The 19,125-nt window shown below is 39.0% G+C and overlaps 1 protein-coding gene across 1 annotated transcript in view; it reads left to right on the top strand.

The window, feature by feature from the left end:
- Positions 1–19,125, top strand: part of LOC147018114 (inositol 1,4,5-trisphosphate-gated calcium channel ITPR1-like) — a 489,954-nt gene that overhangs the window by 216,880 nt on the left and 253,949 nt on the right. Inside the window, exons 23-29 of the mRNA XM_085900071.1 lie at positions 7,834–7,969; positions 11,963–12,017; positions 12,425–12,590; positions 13,941–14,117; positions 14,714–14,803; positions 15,089–15,226; positions 17,025–17,150. Of these exons, the coding sequence (XP_085756197.1) occupies positions 7,834–7,969; positions 11,963–12,017; positions 12,425–12,590; positions 13,941–14,117; positions 14,714–14,803; positions 15,089–15,226; positions 17,025–17,150 (888 nt within the window). The remainder of the gene's footprint in view (positions 1–7,833; positions 7,970–11,962; positions 12,018–12,424; positions 12,591–13,940; positions 14,118–14,713; positions 14,804–15,088; positions 15,227–17,024; positions 17,151–19,125) is intronic.

Raw genomic sequence — 19,125 nt, 5'->3', positions numbered from 1 at the left:
TGTTTTATTCACCGCTCAAATCACCCATGTACATGTACTGGTAGCTGGGTAGAGATGGCGATAGAGTTTTGAGCGATTGCTGTTTCTTCCATTTAATCATGGGGATGACATCCTCTCTCAATCGTGGCAGATAACCATAATATCTAGACATCTCTGTTGTTTCATAACAATTCTCTGTAAAATGTTCCGAGCACAAAACCGGACATTTTCTCAGCCTGATCCACACTCGGGTATTTCAGGCAAACCTCGTTCAATTTCTGGCAAACTTGGGGTGTTTCGGCTCTTTGTGTAGCATGAAACCATCTTGGTTTGTATTATCACAGTCACCAAGGATGCATCAACTCTGCATTGTTGTGGAAAATAAAAAATTATTCGCCGTTTAAGTTAAATCATAACACGATGTAACCTGTACACAGTACAAATCTGGTGGTCTACTTTTGTGTGTGATGTAATGGCTCATCTGAAGAAGAAAATTTCGACTTTTAATCACAAATTTACCTACTTTATAATTCGGAAAACGGAAAAAGACGCTTCATCTCAATTTTGTACGGTATCAAGTGAAAGATAAACGCCAAGGTTATCTGAGCGTTTGGGTTCCCCTTTAAAGAATTAAATAACCTTTTCAAGTCAAACTCTTATGTCACTCATAAAAGGAAATGCTGACCTCTTCAGGTTCACATCTGAACCCCTCACTCATGCCCCACGTTCAAATGCCATATACCATATGTGCTTGGCATTGTCTACTAATGTCCTTGTAGTTTTTGTAAAAGTACACTCATGTCTGCTTATGTTGGTGCACTCCAAGTAATTTTATTTATGATGGTGCACTACATGTGACTTCGGCTATGAGCCTGAAATTAATGCAGGAACAACAAGAACAAGCAATCAATGATTGCATACCCTCACCCAGACTTGTTTCGTGTGATTTTGTTGTACTTATTTTGTAGACGTACTCGCATTTTAATTGTACATACTTGATAAATGTACTCACATTCCAGTGTACAAACTTTATGGACTTATTCACATTCTAATTGTACATCCATTTGGAGGTACTTGCATTCTAATTTGCCTTTATAGAGGTATTTGGTTGGAAAAAAAAGAGACTATGTACGACTGACTACCACTAGGTGGTGTTTGTGGCCTAAGTAAACACATTCTGTGTGTACAAACAGACAGACAAACAAATGGACCCAAATGCAATACCCTCTCCTTTGGCGAGGCCATGTCAGGTATGGGAGCATGTGCTGGAGCAGCGTGTCGCTGCGTCCACTTTCCGCCAGTACTCAAGGGGCCTCCATATGGCCATCCCCCAGGCAGTTGCCTGGCTCATCCCCATCTTCTTGATATGCCGATCAACTTGCTGCCACCATGAGCAATGTGATTGGCCCATTGGCCTCCTCCACTCACGAGGCCCCCTCACTGAGAGACTGGGGAGCAGGGTCAGCCTCAGGAAAATGAGCCACATGTCGATACAGCCGCAGCTGATGCTCATAGACTATGCAGGCAACAAATCTCATTTGATTTTTCTCTCAGCAACTGCTCGTTGGACACAAAGTCTGACAAGCGATGCCAAAGATTCTCTAAAGAGACCTGGTACCGAAGGAGTTAAGTCTCCATCTCAGATCCCTGGTCAGAGTCAAAATCTCACACCCGTAGAGCAAGACTAGAAGGACCAAGGACTTAAAGACTCAGGCTTTCCTTCTGCTGCATAGGTACTGACAGCACCACACCTTATAGACCATGGGCCATACCCAATATTTCTGCTTAGTTTTTGATTTCCATAGTCTCCTCTTGGGGGCTACCTGAAACGTTCTGATATATCTTCCTCATATATATCTAAACCCAAAATCAATTGTTCCCAATATCAAAAAGTGAGTGTTGCTAAGAATTTAACCAAAACAAAGAAATACATAAAAAATGGTTGCTATGGTAGTTTTACCCTAGCAACGGAGACATATAGGCATTTTCTGTGGGTTTAAGAGCACTGAAATATATCAAATGGACAGCAGAAATACTTTTAGAGGACTCCTTGCATGAAAACACATCCACAACATTGTTAAATGCTGAGAAGATTGTGTTTTTAGTATCTTTTGACATAATGAAATACAGGAAGTATAAATGGTCAAATAAGCACAGTTTTGAGCAGGTAGTAAAAAATCGGAATACCTCTGCCATCATCTTTTCACAAGAAAGTTAAAAATGCAAACTTCACATTGCCATGTACTTTCATTTCTAAAGAAAAAAAATGCCCCTAATTTATTTTACATCTCTGACTGTTCACTGTGCCAATATTTGCTTGAAACAACTTCTATCCCACCTACCATACTTATTATTTGCTTATCCTCCTATTTCATTACGAAATGTTTCCCACTTTTCATTCTCAGAAAACCTCATACACAGGCACTTTATTTTCCCCTCCATTCCCTCTCACTCCCTCCCCTTTCATTCTTTCTCCTTTGTCTCTTCTTAATATCACTCTCTTCTCACATCTTGTATGTATTCATACAAAATAACAATAGTACAATTAATTACTTTTTGTGTCTTCACTGGTAGCTTTATTACAACCTGAAGCATGAACTAACCAATTTATAATGTTATTCAATTAAGGATGCATACTTTTACAATGTATTATATAGTGCATCACAATACATATATTATTTCAAAACCTCCAATATTTGTACAATATTGCATTATGTATAATTTCTCAGAACATTTATAAGCATTATTGAGGTTGTAACTGGTCATTTATACAATGAATCTCTGGTATCTGTAGATTTCCACTGATGAACACTTGTGAGAAATTTTTGCCAACTAACATCCGAAAACAAAGTAACATTTTCTTTTGCACCAGTGATGTGCATGCAACATGCCATTGTTGTGGGTATGCTGTGCACTGGTGCATGAATCAAGGACTGCGATTGGCATCTAAAGATACAGCATCCGTGACTGGTCTGTCCAAGAAGTAATGTGGAGGCTCAGATCTGTAAATCTGTATCAAATGACAACAAAATAACAAAGTAAAACAACAATGAAGTGCTACAATAATCAACTATTTTTTTCCATACAGGATTTATTAGGGGTTGGTATGTTTCAGAATTATGTACCACATTTATAGTGGGTGTAGGTATGACAGTGAATACCATTTATGAGCAAATGAGCATACTACTAAACAGTAATTTACTCTATCCACAAGGAGGGTGGGAACAAATTTTTATCTTGGGGGGGGGGGGGGGACAATAGGATACATTAGAAGCCTTAAATGCCCACTTTTTTATTCAGAAAAGGGGCACTTTTTCATTTTTTCTCCCCCCCTTAACTATACATAGACCTAGCTGTCATTTTTTTTAGTCTACACTATTTTAAGGCATTCTGTATGACATCACATATAGAATTTGGCTTTGCCTTTATCATTGAGATGGTATTTCACTAAATTTGTCAATTGTACATGCAAAATACACAAGGGAACATTTAAAGTTAGCTAGGTTCTTGATTAACACTAACAGTCAGAAGGCAATGCAACATTTGACAATCTATAAATATGGACTGTTATTGCATTGCCTATATTGCCTGTCATTTGTTTTGTACCACACACATACTAGTGTGTGTTATCTAAGGAATCTGGATCAGGCAGTGAAAGGGAATTTTATCACTCCCTTTCAAAAGTGAACCCTTTGACCAAATTATTTTCTTTAATATTCATTGTTGCATTTTGAGGCATTCACTACCAAATGTAAATTTAATGTTGTTACCATTCAGAAAATACTTGGGCTTATTGATATCACATTTTGAAACGGTGAAATTTTGATGTGAAAGTTGAAGTCAAGAGGCAATTATTACAATACTGGAGATGCTAAAGTCCCTAACTTAAGCTAGCCTATGTGTGATGAAACAGTACTGTAATGCTGTATAGCCAATAAGCTATAGAGCAAAATAGCCATAAAGGCGTAAGGTCGCGACCTTACGGTCGGCGACAGTCGTGGATGTGTAGATCACACCTACTACGTATGTGGTCAATGCATATGCTATGCTATATTGACCACATACGGACAACTGTACAAAATCATGGCAATTTTTTTTGTACTGGCACACATGTGTGTTATGTATAGGGTCAGGCAGTGAAACTGACTTTTTTCGCTCAGTTTCAAAAAGAACACTTTGACCAAATTATTTTCCAAAATTTTCATTTTTGCATTTTGATTCATGATTTTCATTACCAAATGTAAATTTAATGTTGTTACCATTCATAAAAAACTTGGGTTTATTGATATCACATTTTGAAAAGGTGAAATTTTGAGGCAAAATTTGGAAGTCAAGAGGCAATTGTTTTTACATTACACACATGCGATGGAGGTTGGCCTATGTGTGGTGTAGATCTCTGTTTATAATATGGCCAATAATATGCATTGCATGTCCAGAAAAAAAGGTGTGGTATTTGTACCAAATTCACTGGAATTGACTCAAAATGTACACTTTAAATATAATGTGTAACATCTAAATTGCACTTAAGCTCAAGAAATTTTACTATTTCTTGGACATTTCAGATGACTTGTACCAATTAATTTGATAAGCCCACTCAAATTTTAAAAGAACCAAATCACAACACAAATATTAATGCATGGGACTGTGATTTAAAAAACTGGCCTAACAACACTTTTGCAACCAAAGCCCGATTTCATTAGTCATCATTATATTATTATCAACACATAATATAATGGCAGAATAAATTACCTTTATGTCCTGATCATTCTTGCTTTTCCTGGTCCTCTCACTGGTGAAATGCACAAAAAATATGCGATAAGATTCCTGTTGCAGAGCTGCAGCATTCCCATGCTAGCAGAATAGTGCACTTGCCTAGGACTCAGAGTACAGGGCCTGTGATTGGTCAATCACATTCAGGTCCCCAATACCCCAGCTGTGATTGGTTATTGAAGGAACAACTATGACATCATCACTGGAGAAAAGAGGTCTGCTAAGTGCACTGATTTTGGCACCTTTACATCAGAATTCTGAAAATATGCTCAAAATTCAGAGATGGGAACATTCACCATTGGTCTTACACACATGTCCATTGGTCATTTAGAGCAAAATAAAGTAGCCCCCAGGTGGAGACTACGGAAGTGAAGAATTTTGAGGCTTGGCCCATGGTCTATTATGATCCATTGAATCCATGACTCCCCAGGCCTGATCCAGACATTATCGACCTCTGGTTCACACGATATGGAGACATGAATATCATTGCCAAGGGATGAAATTTTACCAGGACCTCAACATCCTCTCCACAAACAGGTACAGACAAAATAGCAGCATCCACATCCAAGTGCATAAATTCACCAAACTTGGTAGTTATGATCACCACATGGCAGGAAGGTGTGAGAGCAGTATAATTTTTGATCATGCCCCCTGGAGCCCTGAGGTTGGCTCAAAAGGTCAAATACCAAAAAATGCAATTACGGGCACATTTTTGAACATCTTTTAATTAAACTTTGAAAATGCAATTAACATTGATGGATGCATTGAATATTTAACGATTTTTTGGATTTGATCCCCAGTTCATGCCTCAGGGGGTGGGAACTTTGGATCACAGGGGTCAAAACAGAAGATTTTTTTGTACTCAAAATTTGAAAATTGGTTCTTTCCTGGTGGAACTTTTTGCCTCTTTCAATATTGCTTCAGGTGGGTAGTGTGGGGATTTGCGATGGCACACCATTGCCTTCACTCTGGTATTTTAATTCAGATCAAAAGGAAACTCTTGAAGACTCGATTGTGCTCCTTTGTTAGCCTGTCTGCCCACTCAGCAGGATGTGGGGTTTTGCAATTTCGTGTCTGTGTCCTTATTATGTTTTTGCATGTTTGTTTGTGTTTGTGTTTTGTCCATCTGTGTCTGTTTGTCTGTTGAGGGCATAACCCTTTTTTCACTATTTGAGCTTTTGTCATCAAATATTTAACAAACATTTATTATGAGAATGTGGAGAAGACAGAATAATAAAACTTGCATGAATAAAACTTACATGTTTTCGTCAAGTTTAGTTGGAGTACAAAGTGGACTCGGGTCGGCTTTGTATTTTGAGATGCACACACACTGGCTGACTTGCAAAAGACAACACAGAGTATTTAAATTCTCTACGGAATGCTTGAATCAATGTCTGCAATTCTTGGAACAGTCTTTCTTGCAAATCTGACATCTTTTGACTTGCTTGTTTAATTTTGATTTCTGTCGGATTTTTGAAAAACATTGTTTTATTCAAGTTGCCGACGTGCAGCTTACTGGTGAGATTTATGTTGAATGATGTGAAGTTCGATTGAAGTTAACGTAATTGTTTCTTTAACGATTAAACTTAATGTTAAGTAATTGTTTCTGTTTTTGAAACTTGATTGTTTTTAAATTTGGAGGGGTGGTGTGTGGTTTACTTTATCCCAGTTTGTCATCGAGGTGCTGGAAACTAAGCTCGAACGCCATCATTTAGAATGCTCTATCACTTATCTGTTATGGACATTTGAATGCTGTATGTGCCAGCAAAAACGGTGGTCTTAAGATTCGGCAAAACCTGATTAAAAACTGAGACTTGATCATTTATCTTAAAAACTTACATTCCAACATGCCCATGAGCAAAGAAACATTGTTGTTCCTATGTTATCGATCGGGTGACCCCAATTCTCAATGTTTTTAAACTTTAACCTCAGATTTTTTTCTTTTTTTAACATGATCTAAAGGCCCTGTCACACCTTGACGATTTAGCCAGCGTATGCCTGACGTATGCAAAATTTGGCTAAGATGCTGGTACACGTCGAAGTACGCTGGCTTTTTTTCGTAGTACGCTGGCATACGTCGTAGTACGCCGAGGTGTTAGACAAATTTTCCATGCTTGAAATTTTTTGACGTATGCCAGCGTATGACTCACACGTTCCGCATACGCTTGACCATTAGCGTAGGCACGTTACGCGATCGTTGACACACGTCGACACACGTTACTTGTAAGTTACTCATAAGTCGAAACAAGTCGAGGTAATGTTTAGCGTACCCGAAACTTATTTCTAACCTATGAGTAACGTGTTGTAGGCACGTTACGCGATCGTTGACACGTCGACACACGTTACTTGGAAGTTACTCATAAGTCGAAACACGTCAAGGTGATGGTTAGCGTCAGTGTTCCAGACTCCCTGGTTTTTTTTTTTTGTTGTTTTTTTCTTCTGTATGACGGTGATGTGCCTATGAATAGCCTACGCCACGTGATCGTCGGCGATACGCTGCCGCGCTATGCATAAGTTAGACTATCGTTGGGAATAGGTTGTGAACGCAGACAACACGCTCAGCATTCGTTGGTATAAGTTTTCTATATGTGATTGAAACGTTCTGTGTACGTTACTAATATGTTATGCATACGTCCAACACGTTATTATACGCCCAAAACTTTAAGAAAAAAACATCAATAGTTCAGCATAAGCCAGCGTTTTACATACATTTTGATACCTTGCCATACGTTGGCTAAAACGTCAAGGTGTGACAGCCCCTTACTGCTCGTAGTGGAGCTGCCACACACACAAATTGATATACAGATGAACATACGCAACAGAAGCCAAGACTGTTAGATGAGGCTTTATGGTGCTTGGATGAATTTATAGTGCTAACCATATACAGTGCCTTGGTTTACGAGTGAAATTTACATCGTTCCCTGCTCATGCACTTACATATTAATACATATCTATAAATTGATAGGACTCCTTAAATCAAGGTCAGTTGTGTATATTCAGCACTTTCGTAAATACCTTCCGATTTTGAAGCTCTCTGTATTCCAAGTGGATGCATAAATGATTCTCCCTTTTCCTGTCTCTCAGTTCATTCTCAGTGTGCGTCTGGACTACCGCATCTCTTGCCTCCTCTCCATATTCAAACGGCAGTACGAAGAGAGTGGAATGACATGGCGCTGCAGCCAAGACCTGACAGATCCTGCTGGCACAGCACCCAGAATTGGTCGGTGATGGTGCTATTGGAATTTTTTTTATTGTATTTCCATGTGTTGCTTGTCTTGTGTGTCCCTTACATACATTTCTCATGAGATCTGATAAGATGTTGTGAAAAATCATTATATATATTTTTTATAAACAATACCTTTGTATATCAACTTGGAAAAAGACTACGTTCAAAAGGTTCAACGAATGAGACACTCATTATAATTAGTCCAAGCCATGCCAAGGTTTATTTTTTGTACAAAATTGAGGAGTCATGGAAGAATGAGGTGACAAACGGTAAAATTGCAATGGACAGTGGGGCCACAGTTGAATACAACATGTAAGGGAAATAACAAAGAGGAAAAAGGAGAGAAAGGAAGGGAGGAAACACAATGGTGTACATATCAGAGTGTTGGATTAGGTAGGGTTAATTGAGAGAGGGAAGGGAGGAGGGGTTAAAAGGATTACTTGTTGGAACTTAGGATGACAGGAGATGGTAGGACACCACTTGTTTAAAGCTTTGGAGGAAAGAGTGTATTTGAATAGCCTAAGGAAGGCAATTCCCACAAATGGGAGAAAAAAGAAATAAAAGACTTGAGGTGTGCAGTAAGCCTGGATTTTGGAACTTTAACCAGGAGTCGGTTCCTGGAAGAATGCATGCATCCTCGATGTGCTGGGGAACATTGGAGGGCTGAGAGAGCAGATGTAGATTGATTGGAGGAGAAGCGGTAAAGAACAGAGGCCATCGACCTGTCTGTGATGTGAGAGCAACAGGCCTTGTGCTTCTGCCTCATCGCGGGAGATTCCAATAATATTCAATATCGTAATTGTTTTTTGTGAGTATCTCGTTTGTATAACATTTCAGCACTTTAGTGTATTGAACAACCCTTGTAGGTGTCTGAAGTTTCCCTTCAAAAAGGAAACTGCTTGCATCAGTTATTATCCACAGAACGATCAGCTTACCTGTTCTTTAGTGTGTTTGAACCATTCGAAGGATGTTATCATAGGAAAGGGCACATGGAGAGATACAAAGGAGCAACGATTGATAGGGATGGGAGGAAGAAAGGCAAAAGAAGAGGAGCAAATATGAAGGAAAGGGGAAGAAGAGTGTTGAGGAAGGTGAGTTAATTGAGTTTAATACATCTATTTTGTTTCAGCAAGTGATTTGGTGATTTTATTAATGTAATGTTCTTTTCTGTACATTGAGCATCCACACGTCCCCCAACGTTTCTCACTTTTTGCAGGTGGCAGCATGTTAATTGGTCTTGGGGATTTCTAATGACTTGAAGCTGTTGCTTCCACTGGGATTTTGTGCTCGTCCCAATGGGGAGCGCAAAAGGCTGCCGTTGTGAAAATGTGGAGCGAATCACACATGGCTTCACATGTTAATGGCACCACTTGGTTAAATAACCTTTTGTCCAACTCTAATGCCACTTGTGCAAGGAAATGTTGACCTCTTCATGGTTCCTTCTGAACTACTGACTCATGATTTGGGGAACCCAGGTTCAAATCCCATATACCATGTGTTTGACTATTGTTGAATAATGTCCTTGTAATTCATGTTATTGTACACTCATGTCGATTACTGCATTTGTCCTGCATGTATTATTTGTATAAACTCCTCCATGAGCCTTTTAGATCACTGTATGCAATAAAAAGGTGATGTAACTAAGACAGGAGGAAGCAATTTGGCCCATCATTTTTGTGTTACATCCAAACCCAATTAACTTAACCTAAAAAAACCTATCAATTTCCTTATCTTCTATGTATTATAATGTCGTTTTTACCCTTAACGTAATCTAATTTAGCATCCACATCTTTTTAATATAATTGCCTTTAATGTTCCATTTAAGCTGAAGTGAGGGAATATGTCCACTATGCAAGAACATAATGGCCTGCTATATTGAGAAGATGTGGATGGCAGAATGGCCTCGAGGTAAGCACACTCAACTCTGAGCTGTCTAGTCTGGGTTTGAATCTCGGCCCAACTATAAACTGTCATCCTGGTGTTTCAAAGGCAAGGTGGTGATTCATAAATGTGTGTGTCGTCCCTCAGATGGACATTAAACTGGGTGTCCCATCTACCAGCATTGGTTGATGAACATTAAAGATCCCACGGTGTCTTTGAAGTGTATGCGAGCTATCGACGACACTGCCCAAATTCTAAATTCCTGCCCTGACTTCATGTGTTGGAGTAGTGACCTATCCAGGATTGTAACCCTAGCCAAGAAACTGCTTCTGCAGAAGCGATGCTCTGCATATACATGATGATGATGATGATGATGATGATGATGAAAGTGTGATGTTCAACTTGTACAACCTAAGTGCAGATGTGACAATCAGCTTTACACTTTTTTGTTCACCTTGTCGAGGCTCGTATGAGAACTATCACACAACGCACATCAAGGGGGGCATGAGACAAGAGGGGTGGGAGGGGGAAGGACAAAACAGTGGGGAACAAAGACATTCGGAGATCTGTGGAAGGGAGAGGGATGTGGCGGGGAACATGAGGAATACAAGATGGATATTACAGGGACTTTCAAGAAGGAAAGCAGGGAATTTGAAGGAGGTTGGTTTGGGGTGGATTAACAGGGGGTAGAAAAGATCGAGGATTTGGATGGGGGACGATAAGAGGTGGTGGTGAACAGCCGAAGCTTTACACTTCCATACAAAATATGGCTCTGCAATGCAGAGCCCCCTTATTGGACTCCACCAGGATGGCGTTTTTTTTTTGTTTGATAGATATCAAGAAGATGAGCTTAGATTGCATTTAAAAAAAAATTATTTTGTCCTTGTCTTTGATTACCTTCGCATTCTGCGAAAGGTTATGTTTTGGTCGCTGTGTATTTATTTATTTGTGAATATGTGTGTTTGTTTGTTATTCGCATAACTCAGGAAGTATTAAACCGAATTGCATGAAATTTGGTGGGATGATTCGTGAGTATCCAAGGACGATTGATTACATTTTGGGAGCGATCGGGTCAAAGGTCAAGGTCATGAAAAGGTCAAAAACACTCTTTTGAGCATAACTTCCTTCATAATACAGCTATCGACATGCAACCACCGCCATATTGTTCCATGACGAGATACCTTTCGGATATGTAGTGTCGGATTTGACGTAACGTCATCGGAAGTGCGTCTAAATGACGTCACAAGATGACGTAAATTTTCAATTTTCGATCTCATCAGTTTTGATCATACCGTTTTGTAGGACTTACCTTAAGGACGTCACACACCAAATTTGACTTCGATCGGACTGACCGTTATGACGTCATTGACGTTTGAACATGACGTTTTTCAATTGTGGCTAAAATGTCCTGATATTTTACATTCAAATATCTATATAATTTATAAAGCAAAGTCTCCCAAATCCAGGCATTAGGATCAGTACCAAAATATCTGTTTATTGATGTACAGGTTTTGCCAATTAACTCTGTAGTCAAGGTCAAGGTCACACTCAAGGTAAAAATATACTTGTAGGCATAGCTTCAGATCTAATAGAGCTATTGACATGAAATCAACGTTAAAACGTTCAGTGAACCACGAGCTTTCAGAATGGTAGTCCCCGATTGGACGTGACGTCCCCGGAAGTGCATCAAAATGACGTCAAAAGATCACGTCATTTTTCAACTTTTTAATTTTTCAGTGTTTATCATTCCATTTTGTTGGACTGCCTTCAAGGAGGTTACACACCAAATTTGACGTCAATCGGACTGACGGTTGTGACATCATGGACGTTTTAAAATGACGTTTATCAAATGTGCCCGGAAAAAAGTTGAGGCGGCGAAGGTATGCGCTCTACCGAGTGCCCGTTCTAGTTTATTTATTTATTGATTTGGCCTGCTTGTTTTAGGTCGATTTTTGTTTTTCACTTGGAATCATCTGGAAACCTGATCACTTGGAATCATCATAGTTCAGGTTATGTTGGAAACAAACTCTATGACCTGACATACTTACAGTGCCAAAAAATTTTTGTTGCACCAATAATCTCATGTGAATTTCATTTGCTCATCAGGCATCTTGGAGCCAGAGAAGATATGCGAGCAAGCTGAGGCCATTTTTGATAGCACGTATGTCATTCTAAAATATCCTCTTCATTCCCATCTCACCCACAAGTACTACCTGTAAAATTAATAGCAATTATTACTGATTAGAGAAGGACAGAGAATGAATAATGAGATTAATAGTGAATGAAAGACTGAGACAATAAATTGGAGTCACATAATTATGTGAATAGGAAACGACCATTTCCACTACACCTTGCTAATGGGGCAAAATACTTAAGCTGAACATTTCTTCCTTTCATGCATTTTGCAAGCTATGGTAAGCCTTTCACCCTAACTCTACCACACGGGAGGGAAATTTTCCCTTCCTCTTTCTTGTTTCGCCATTCCATTCATGGGAATGAATTATGTTTTCACATAGATCTTTTTGATTTCATATCATCTGGTGAATTTTCCCTTGTTTCATTGTACAGTGGTGAGGATGCTTCACTAGACCTTGACGGGCAGAGTGGACGTACCTTCTTGCGTGTGCTGTTGCACCTTGCTATGCATGAACACCCTCCACTCGTCTCAGCTGCACTACACCTCCTTTTCAAGCATTTCAACCAACGACAAGATGTCCTGCACGCCTTCACACAGGTTTCCTTTTCCATTTCACCATCCTCGAAGAACCTCTATCATTCAGTGCATTGTCTCCAGTTTTAGCTTGAACAATAATGATTTGACCAAGTATAACAATCCGACTTGAACAAGGGCATTTCACAAAAACAGTTTTTTGTACATCAAGTGTTCTTCGTTTTTCTGTTTAATAAAGGCCAAAGAAAAATAACTCTTCATGTGCCAAATCCAACCTGTATGTTGCTCAGCCAATTACATGTTCACTGCATATATTTAAAGTTCTATTCTTGATTATCCCCATGCTTTAAAAAAAAACAAATGGGGGGGTGGGGGAAGGGTGGGGGTATTGTCATCAGCTCTATCTGTTGTCCATTACACTATTTCCTCCTGAACGGTTGTGCAGAAGATATTCACCAAACTTGGTAAACTTTTATTTTATGTCAATTTAATTATATACTTGAACACTACAGAACACAAATCACCTTGTTGGCATTTCCAAAAATCTCCAGTTTAGCAGTACTTGAAAAAAATATTACAACATTTTACACCATCTCAACCAATCAAATTTGCCACGGTGTCCTCTCAGCATTGGGGGATATCGAGATTCAGACAAAATCACGGATCGCATGAAATTTAGATCGTGCTTGGAAACGCTGAGCAAGACTTGAAAATACCCTTCCCATGTCCTTTTTCTTAAGACTGTGTGGAGTAAGGTGTTCTCTGAACTCTATTTATCCACATACATTAAAAAAATGGGGGGGGGGCGGAAACTGCATGTAATCGACTCTGTCTGTCTGTCTGTCTGTCTGTCCGTCCGTCCATTATGCGAGCTATTCCTAAACAGTTGGGCAGAAAATCACCAAACATGATCGTTATGATCACCACATGTCAAGAAGGTGCGAGAGCAGTATCGTTCCTGAGGCCCGAGGGCAGGGTCAAGTTATTTTTTTTAAAAAGGCAATTTACAGGCACTTTTAAACATTTTTGAAATTAAACTTTGTATATGCAATCAACAATGGGGCTCACATGATATATGTCACGATTTTTTTGGATTTGACTCTTGTTTCATGCCCCAGGGGTGGAGATGGAGGGTCATGGGGGTCAAAGAGAAAAAAGCTTTCACTAAAAAATTGATATTGGGTCATTCCTGGTGGACCTTTTTGCCATCTTTCAACTTTGTTGTAGGTGGGGAGCTTGGCGATTTGCGATGGTACACCATCGACTTCGCTCTCGTTTTAACTGTCGCCAAACACTAATTTTGTCAGAATATGATCTGAAATTTCAATTTTAAAACCTTGCCATAAACCTAGTATGTTTTGATATGATTTAGTCCATTTTTTTTCTTGTTGTTGGCACTTTCTGTTATGGTAGGTTCAGCTTCTGGTGACTAGCCAGGACATTGAAAACTACAAGCAGATCCGTCAAGACCTGGACCGTCTCCGGCTCTTGGTGGAGAAATCAGAGCTCTGGGTCTACAAGGGTCGGCAGTATGGGGGTGCGGCGAGTGAAGTTGGACAGGACCTCAATAAAAGAAAAGCTGTTGGAGAGGTGATCTATGATCATTTTAATGTTTGACAATGCCACTCTTTGCTACTGTCTTGAACCGATGTTCAGTAAAGTGAAATAGATTAATGAGCATGTGAAAATGAGTGATGAAAATCAATTTGATAAGAAAATGAAATAAAAGCAATGACTCTTTAAATGTGTTTGTATTTTGTATGTATATATGCCTTTTGTAATTATAAAACAATGTGTTGATCCAAAGTAGTTTCTTGGTTTTACAAACAATATCCTGACAGCATTCTTAGTTAAAATGAACTTCTTCATTGGCATTCATTGTGTGTGTGTGTGTGTGTGTGTGTGTGTGTGTGTGTGTGTGTGTGTGTGTGTGTGTGTGTGTGTGTGTGTGTGTGTGTGTGTGTGTGCGTGCGTGCGTGCGTGCGTGCGTGCGTGCGTGCGTGTGCGTGCGTATAATTACATTCTCCATTCTTTCTCCTTTTTATATTTTATACACCTTTAACTTAACCCTGCTAAAGTCATCTTTCCTAAAGGATTGAAATGTGAAAGTGCATCACCAAACTTTTGTTGTGAAACACAAGTAATGCTTTCAATAACCTTCCCAATTCTCCTTTTGTATGTGGCAGGGAGAACTACGGGGCAATGCTGTCTTGGCTATGGAATCTGGACCAGCGATCGACTCAGAAAGCTTGGATAACTACGTGGCCATATATGAGGTAGTATTGGGGAGGGCTGTACATGTCTTAAATATACACACACCACAAGCGATTCTCTGACGGAACTACTGACCAAACAAAATCATCATTGACCAACCAATTTGACTCGTAAGCGGACTGAGAGATTGGCTGACAATATAGTCGACAAATCAAGTAACCGACCAACTTCAAGAAAAACCAAACGCCCAAGCGATTGATGGACCAGTCCACCAACTGCCCGACAGAACGAGATCGATGATCCATCCACTGGCCATCCAACCGACCGAACGTCATGCGCGATGCCAGATCCTGTGCCGGCTGGGAAGACTGTGTGCCCAGGAGTCTATGGGAGGATGGAGGTACCGTAAGCAGCAGCAGCAGCTACTCAGGAATATGGGAGCCCACAGCGTCGTCTTGGAGCTTCTGCAGATCCCATACGAGAAGGTACTTCATATGAAAGCAGTGGATAATCAGTGTAAAACCAAACATGTGTTGAGGCAATTCATCTGTGTTAATCCTGAGTGATGATTAATGGGTGAAAAACACTCTTATTTGATACAAAAACACTCCCAGTGATATGAACACATAACAATAGTGAAAATCCCAAGCATGTTGAGGTAATTTGCTTGGGATTCACAATGTCGAATAGCCTCAGTGTATCATTGGCTTCCATATTGTGCTGTGTTTCCACTAATGCTTCCCACTACTCATGCATGCACGTTTAATATCCACTCATTTGTTCAGAAACACCATGTCCACCTGTCCTCCATTGCCCTACGATTACCTTATAATCCATCCATCTTCATTCTTTTTGAATGTCCACAGCTTTGATTCCAGATTTTAATAGAAACCTCATGGATTAAAACTTTATTTTGAAGGCATAGCGTTAAAATTCCAATGAAAAGATGTTGAAACAATCTTTGGATTTGGCCTTTATCTTGCGCGAGATTGAAAGTTACCAAATTATACACATTTTAAGAGGAGTTAAAAAAACTTCAAACGTAATTTTTTTTTCGTTGATTGCTTTTAAGGACTTGCAGAAAAGCCCGTCAAATGACTGGCAACCCTTCTGTATTTTCACACTATTCAGCCTTGAAACCTCGGGCTAAAATCAAAATTATGCACAAAATCTTCAATTTATTTCACTAGTGTAAAACACAAAAGTCCGTCAAAATGATGGATTGGAGTGGTTTTATTAAATACTTCATATCCATTTTCCATTATATATATATATATATATATATATATATATATATATATATATATATATATATATATATATATATATATATATATATATATATATGACTGTATATTTTATACTTTGTAGTATCAGCATGCATTATTATCTTCAAGATTCCATGACAATTTTCTTTTCTCTGCATTGTTGTAATCAAAACATACCTTTCTTTCATGAAAGAAGATGCGTTGTTCAGTCTTCGAATGCACAGAAAGTCAGAAGTCCTCTTGAGTGTAATTTGAAGTGGTTACATTATATTACAGTCAAATGTACAGTTGCCCATATTACATACATGAAGCAAAAACATGTCAAATGCTTTGATGGGCGACCCTTCTGTATTTTCACACTACTCCGCCTTAAAAACTTGGGCTAAAACTAAAATTACGTGCAAAAACCTTTATTTATTACACAATTTGTGCATCCCTTTATTTTGGCAGTATATAGACAATAGACCGCTGCGTTGATTGCTTCTGAAAATAAAAATAACTCGGATTACATACAAGAAGTAAAAACATGCCTAATGCTTATGACAGGTAACCCTTCTGTATTTTCACATTAATCAGCCTTGAAACCTCAGGATAAAAAGGCAATTATTTACAAAAACCTTCATTTCTTATACTAACAGGCGGGGGAGTGCCCATCTCAGCCCAACTCCGGTGATATTTCCTCAAAGTGATACTTTCTTCTTGGACACCACATATTTTAGCACACATAGTACCAGCAGGGCGCTATTTCCATCACATACCTACATACACACATATTCCATAACTCCATTATAGTAGGTAAGATTACATTTGAAAGCATTTCTGTGATATTCAATCCAACTCGATGCTATGGACAACTACAATTGCATCTGCCTTCAGAATGCAACATATGAAGAACTTTCAGAAGCCTTAATTGCAGAGTGCAAGGTTTGCGTTTAAGTAACAATGCTCAACATTTATACCATTCTCTTTTGATTCCTTCTGTTTGTTTTTTTGCGGTTGTTTTGCTCCCCCACAGAATGAGGATACAAGGATGGAAGAGGTCATGAGGCTTGCACACACGTTCCTCCAAGATTTCTGTGCCAGCAATCCCCAGAACCAGGCCCTGCTTTACAAACACATCAGTCTTTTTCTTACACCAGGGGTACATGCAGTACACACAGCTTTACGTCATTGGTGCTCATTATCATTATTACCCTAATCAGAGGAGTGTATATTGCATTTGAGTCCGTTTGTCTATTTGTTTGTTTTCTGTTTGGCTGCACATAATGTGCTAATGTAGGCCACAAACACCACTAAATACGTCTATAAATTAGTACACGTTCTCTTTTTTCAACCAAGTCCCTCAATAAAGTATGTACAATTACAATATGAGTACGTCTATAAAGTATGTACAATTACAATATGGGTAAGTCAACAAAGTATGTGCAATTATAATGTGAGGAAAATACATCTATAAAGTATGTACAATTATAATGTGAGTACAATTATTAAAGTATGTACAATTAGAACGTAAGTACATCTCTAAAGTATGTACAATTACATGATTCAGGGTAGGAACGAGCAGCACGTCCATTTTCTCTTCATTCAGTAAGCCCTTTCCACAGCTGCCTTTCTATAATTAAGCAAAGTTTTCAACGCAATCAACAAAATGGTCTTCAAAATTCCAATGTAGAAATGATATAGCAGTCATCTTATGCATGAACAAGCTCATTAATTTTAGTCATTAGATCATCTCTTCGAGCATGACCTAATAATATTGGTGTTGAGAGGAGAGGTGACGATGCGTCCGTCCGTTCACAATGAAGTTGAAGCGGGAGATCTGGTCATTAGTGATCCTGATAGAGGTCGATGAGACGTACACGATGGTATGACTTTCAAGGTCACCGAAGGTCAAGGTCAAGGTCACGAGGCCTTTGAAGTTGCGAAAATGACAATTTTCAAATTCTATCTCCTCCGCCATTTCTCAAGCGATCTTGAATTTGATTGTGGCATATGAATCTATGGGACAATTTCTAAATTTGGTCAGGCCGGATTTTCGATATTCGCTTTCGTTTTCTTGTCACGTGACTTCAAAGTTGGCAAAAAATGCGAAAATGACGAATTTCAGAATCTATCTCCTCCTACATTTCTCAAGCAATCTTGAATTTTATTGTGGCATATGAATGTATGGGGCAATATCTAAATTTGGTCAGGCCGGATTTTCGATATTCGCTTTCGTTTTCGTGTCACGTGACTTCAAAGTTAGAAAAAATGCGAAAATGACGAATTTCAAAATCTATCTCCTCCTACATTTCTCAAGCAATCTTGAATTTTATTGTGGCATATGAATCTATGGGACAATATCTAAATTTTGTCAGGCCGGATTTTCGATATTCGCTTTCGTTTTCGCGTCACGTGACTTCAAAGTTTGCAAAAACTGCCCTACCTTCAGGAGGCTATATATTTTCTTGCAGAGATGACCGTCATTCCCGCACGGGGGTAATTTTTTTGTTCATCAGTTTAGTTAGTTTAGTGGTAAATATAATGATTAATTCACTCAACTATTTTGTATTGGTTAAACATGTATTGTTGCTTTTCAAGCTTTGTGATGGGAGCATCATCATCAATAAATCATCACCTATACTCATAACTAACTGACTTCAATTGCCCTCAGTTTCACTCAGCAGTTTATTGAGGACTCTGTCTTACAATTCTTCGAAGACAAGGTAAGCATCACTCTGCTCACTGAGTATAGATTAAAAAAATTGGTTCAAAAAAGAGTGTGGAAGAGGAGAAACAAGAAAGAAATGGAAGCACTCTTTTTTTTTTTTCGTTCTGACAAAAGGATGAGTGCTTGAAACATCAGTCGCACCATTCTTCCCAAAAGAGTTAACATCGCCTTTTCAGATTTCATTTGATAAAAAACATTCTTCGACTTGTCCACCGATGCAGACAGACACAGGCCTTCAGAATTCTAATGAATATTCTTCTTCTTCTTTCGGCTGCTCCCGTTAGGGGTCGCCACAGTGGATCATCCGTATGATCCGCATAGTGATTTGGCACATGTTTTACGCCGGATGCCCTTCCTGACACAACCCTGGTCGCCTCTTACGACACAGGGATATGGTACACCTATT

Source organism: Eptatretus burgeri, chromosome 10 (genome assembly GCF_056783735.1).
Source record: "Eptatretus burgeri isolate ZD-2024b chromosome 10, Ebu_testis_v1, whole genome shotgun sequence".
Lineage (NCBI taxonomy): Eukaryota > Metazoa > Chordata > Myxini > Myxiniformes > Myxinidae > Eptatretus > Eptatretus burgeri.
The sequence above is the reverse complement of the archived record's forward strand: the minus strand, read 5'-3'. Positions and strand labels throughout refer to the sequence as shown.